The 5,135-nt window shown below is 41.3% G+C and overlaps 1 protein-coding gene across 1 annotated transcript in view; it reads right to left on the bottom strand.

Moving 5' to 3' along the window:
- Positions 1-730: 730 nt before the first annotated feature.
- Positions 731-5,135, bottom strand: part of ISM1 (isthmin 1) — a gene marked incomplete at its 5' end in the record, with an annotated part of 49,737 nt that continues 45,332 nt past the window's right edge. Inside the window, 2 exons of the mRNA XM_019548555.1 lie at positions 731-2,766; positions 4,646-4,735. Coding sequence (XP_019404100.1) covers positions 2,249-2,766; positions 4,646-4,735 — 608 coding nt within the window. The remainder of the gene's footprint in view (positions 2,767-4,645; positions 4,736-5,135) is intronic.

The following is a 5,135-nucleotide window of genomic DNA, read 5'->3' as shown; positions in this document are numbered from 1 at the left end:
AACGGTGCATTGCTAAAATTTCCTAGTGGTTCCACTTTTCGTTTTATTATATACATAAGATAAAATTTGTGACTGCCCTTCAGGTCACTCTCCCAGAGAAACTAGATGCGCTGGTTCCATCCCATGCTGAAAAATGAGGTAATAAGTGGTTGTTCCTACTTCCCAATGTCCAAGAAGAGCCATAATAGCCCCATGCAGCTAACCAGACACCAGCAGCTGTGTTGCTTTTTTTCTCTATGATCTGATGTTTGAGGTGTTTAGATCATTTGTTGTCAGTTATGCTGGCTTGTCTGGTGCGTCACCTCCCTACCTGGTCTGTTTTAAGAGGATTCAGACTACCTGGTTTTCATTAACACCAAAAGGAGACAGTCCCTGTAATTAAGGACATGTGATAGCCATGCCATGCCTGTCCAACTAAGCAGCCTTTGGTTTATCCTCATAAACCAACACCTGTGAACAGAGCTGGGTGAGAAGATTTACAGTAGTTAGTAGAAGCCATGGTTTCTTTATAGCCATCTTTAAATCTTGTGCTTATGATTAACCATAATATAATACACAGGATCCCACTGTATGCGTATCTGACCACACACGAGTACTCCAAGTTTAGTTCTTATATTTCAGATGTAGATCAACTTGCACCAAGACAGGCTTTTTCCTTGACAGAACTGCAAGTATTTATTACCCCCTTTCCCACACTGTAATTTTTTTCTCTAATGAGAATGCAGGTACCAACTGTTTAATTACAGGTTTATTTATAGAGTTGCTTTTTATGGAAAACTGCAAGAGAAACATTTGCCTTGCAATAGTTTCTTTCCTGGCAATCATGTTCCATTTACAGAAGCACTGCATGTTAAAATACCCCAAAGCATGAGTTACTATAAACTTAATAAATACTTTACAAAAATAATGCAGAGGTTTTCTCCCTTAACATCATGAACAGTTCTAGAACTCGCCCTCCCTTCCCTCTTTGAAAAATAAGTTTTTTCTGTTTAATACTGTGCACTTAATTACTGGAAAGAATTATAATATGCCACCTCTGTATCTTAGTACATATATTTTAAAAACAATGTAAAGCCTGTTTCTCCTCTTTCAAAAAGTGCCTCTTTCTTAGCAGAATTCTTCAAATTCAGTTTGGATACTGTGGAAATAACTGATTCCTCAAGCTTTGTGTTTAGTATCTTTTTAACCAGAGTCACCAGCCAGAGCAATTTTGGGCTTTTAGGCCCTGTCCTTTACACATGTGCTTAGTTCATGCACACCACGAAACGGATCCTCACTCTATAAAATGACATAAATCCATTGACATGAGGGGGAACTATGACAAGTCTCGCCAGCTGTGGATCTGCCCATGAAACTGCCTACTTGTACGTCTTCACAAGGTCCAAGCCTTTGGATTCTTCTGGGGTAGCTGCAAGGCTGCATCTCCTTGACAGCCTACCCCAGATGCGTTTGCCAGGACCCGTTTGCATGAAAAGCCAAGTAGCTTTCTAGCAAGGAGTGATTAGGCTTGGTTTCCTTGTCACCAGTATTCCTACTTGCTTTTCCCCTTCCAATAATTAGTATTCTTCCATCCCTAAAATCTCCTCCTGCCCCGTAGAAATAGGACTAAACATTTTCACAAATGCTTCTCCAGAGAAAATACTTTTAAAACATCTATATTCATATTAAATAAGTTACGTGTAAAAACTGCTTGCTTCAGAATGTTTGGTGGTGGTTCAATCAACTGTCCTAATGCAGCAAAACCCAGGCTTAAAATCCTGTTCTGGTCAGAGGGTTTAAGTACATGCTTAAGTGTTTTGCTGATTCTCATTTCATTTATCCCCAGGCTTCACTTACTTCACACACATCCAATGCTGTGGTGACGGGCAGATCCTCACTTATATACCTGAATCAACAGGTATTTTGCTATTGACCTTAATGAGGGTAGGATCAAAGTTTGACTTAGATTTTGCAAGTGTGATGTGGAAGAAAAGCCCTTCTTTTAGCCCAACTATATTCATTTTCTCGAGGTTTTGAGTTAAAAAAGTAAGTTTCTGCTATATATGCTTATCAGGAAAATGTGTGTACATGTTTGTATGAAGCAAGAGAGCTGAGTGTGTGAGAAATGCATATATAAATTACACACACTGCAAAAATACCCATGTATTATATACAGATATATACATTTGTTAGGAAGAAAAAGCGATCTTTTCCTTTTCAAGCAGATCATTCAAACCAATGTTTTCAGTCTTGCAGCAACAAAGTCTTTTCAGTATTCTCTTGCTTCTTGGAACTGCCTGTAATAGTCTTCATCTGAAGGGTTTTCTGTACATTTCTGGCCATTATTAGGCGGCCGTGCCTCATTGTATCTGCTCCAGTCCCCTTTGCAGATAATCCAAGGCAAAATGTCTACTTTGTAATGGAGCTCCGCTGAGAATTCAATGCTGATCAGGTTTGGCGTGCCTGCCCCTTTACCCCTGGTGATCAGCTGCATATTGTCATCGTAGCAGCAGTGCTGTGCTGCTAGAGTTGTGCTCTCTAAGGAAAGCATGGACCGGATGCAGTAGCGTGCAGTGGGTTTGTATATCTCCAGTTTTTCCTTTGGCCCACTCGCATCTTTCCAGCGAAAGTTTTTGCGCTTACTTCGATCGTATATCTCAGCAGTGCTGTAGGCAACTTCTGTGGGGTAGGAGCAAGGGCAGCTGGGAAGGTCATTGACTACTTTGTGCATGTATTTCTTCAAGAACTCACTTTTACAGCTCATCCATCTTTCACAGCTGTCAGTATCTGTGTGAGGACAGGAAGTGAAAATGCTTTAAGACATTTCAGTGCTGCAAACATGTCAACATGACAACTACAGGGAGAATAAAATGAAGATATAATCACATTTGAGAAATGCAGCTATTCAGCAGGAAGCTTTGCTTAACCAAGGCAGGGCTGCAAGGCCCACTTGACTGCAATGTGTTACCTTATCTTGTTGCTAACTGAGAAGACCCAATCTGTTGATAAAGGAGGCTCCAAGTAATACTACAGCATATGACAACACCACGACAATACAAATCTTCAGTTCCTGCACAACTTTTATCTTTTTGGGATCTCAACACACCTTGCAAACTTTTCACTGAGCCCCCCAATAAGCCTATGAGGTACAATAAGGCATTATTTCCATTTTCCAAATGGATGAACTGAATAAAACCCAGGGAGTTTAAGTGACTGGCCTTAAGATGCCACGCTGACTCTGATATTGGGAATCGGAGCCTGGAGACCTAGATGCCGCTACCCAGGTCCTAAGCTGAAGATGGCACGACTGCCTGGTTGCATCACCTAGTTGACATTGCAAGTGAGGCTCAAGCAGTTTGTAACGACACCACCAGAAACTCCATGCTGATAAACTGATGATTCTTTAATTCAATCAAGCTGGGTGCATCTATACATGCAATTAGCATGGCTGAATAAACTCTGGCACAGTTCACACTGGAGTTTATTGCTCCTGGGCACAGTGCTTACATGTGTGCCTGGGGCCATAGCATGTTGAGCTGGGGTGGTGCAGCCCCGGCTGGCAAGGTGTCACAGGGATTAACCTACCAGCCTGGAGCTGCTCTGCCCCGAATCAACATGCTGCAGAGGGGCTGGCCGGGGCACCAGGGTGCTACAGTGTGGGGCTAGCCAGCTCCAGTCACTGTCTACCTGTGTGTTGTGGCACATTAGATAACTCCACTGTGGGACAGAACTTGTGTTGGGCAGTACTATACTACAGTAGGGTCAATTAATTTCCTGTGGCCTAATAGTGCCACACGTGTAGATAGTGACACTTTACTGTGGAGCTAATTCTGCAACTCTGCAGTAAAGCGCACATGTAGATGCATCTACTGTGGTTTCATTTACTTCTCTCGCTTCATTCTGTCTTCCCCAAAAGGTTCTTTAAAGCAGCTGTGATCCAAAAAATGTCAAAATGATCTCTCTCTGACCTGACACTGGAACCACTTCTCATAACCGCTGCCAGTTCTGCTGCCAAGTGGTTTGGGTTTCAGAAAGCCTTTTGGATACAGACACTTTTGGATGCTACATCATATATTTTAGGATGTTCTTGTGGCACCAGACCCATGAGGGGCCATGGTCAAGGAATGTACAGACTAGTAGATTCTATTTAAATATTCTAAATTTTTCTGAAAGGGACCCGTGACAAAGCTTGGTTGAGAAACAAGACAATCTGAGTTCAAGGTCTGATCCTTAACAGCAAGACAATCAAGTGACCTGGGGCATGATTACTGTATTTTCTCACATACAACATGGCCCCAAATAGGATACATACCTTGTTTTGAGGAAAAACGAAGAAAAACAGTTATTTTCTTCAAAATACTGGTAAGTAGCCATAGCTGAATGGCAAATTCTAGAGATTCAATCTCTGCTGGAGCACTTACCCCAGCACAGTTTGACTGCCCTGTAGAAACTGCCATTACCATATTTCCTCACTTACAGCATGTATCCCAACACCTAGCAGCTGAATTTTGGAAAAAAGTTGCTTCTTGTATATGAGAAATTACTGTAGTTTTTAGATGAGGCAAACTCATGAATCCAAATGCTGTGTGCATAGGGAGAACAAAGACACCCCAAACCGAAAAGTTTGTTTATTACTGAGAGACAAACTTGGCTGGCAGCTTCTTACCAACTTCAAATAGCTTGGTGGCATTGAAGTCTTCGCTTCCTGCAAGTAAGCTCACTTCTGTGGCAGCTGTCCTGAAGGTGTCTTCGATCCCTATACAAACACAAAATGATGGTGTTTAGATTTTCTCTTAAGAGGTCAGGGAACAAACAATGCAACCTCCCTCTTCCCTTGCCCTGCTTATATTGCCCAAAGTCCTGTTTATATTGCCTGTATTGTAATGAATACTGGAGGAAAACACTGAAAGTAAGAGAAGTGGAAGGATTCCCTCTGCCAAGTGCAAACACAGAAGTGTGAAACTGTTTAGAGACAGCCTCTGCTCTGCCTTTTTTAAATGTTGGGATGCAAGAAGGCATGTTAGCTGATAAGCAAGGATCCTGGTTTTCTCTGATTAAACCTCCCCCCAATATTTATATTAAAAAAGTAATATATATTATATATTTAAAAAGTTATATATAATATAATATATAAAAAGTAATATATATATCTATAT

The sequence above is a fragment of the Crocodylus porosus genome, unplaced genomic scaffold (assembly GCF_001723895.1).
Source record: "Crocodylus porosus isolate Cpor-Errol unplaced genomic scaffold, CroPor_comp1, whole genome shotgun sequence".
NCBI lineage: Eukaryota > Metazoa > Chordata > Crocodylia > Crocodylidae > Crocodylus > Crocodylus porosus.
Note: the sequence above shows the minus strand (reverse complement) of the source record. Positions and strands in the feature narration are given on the sequence as shown.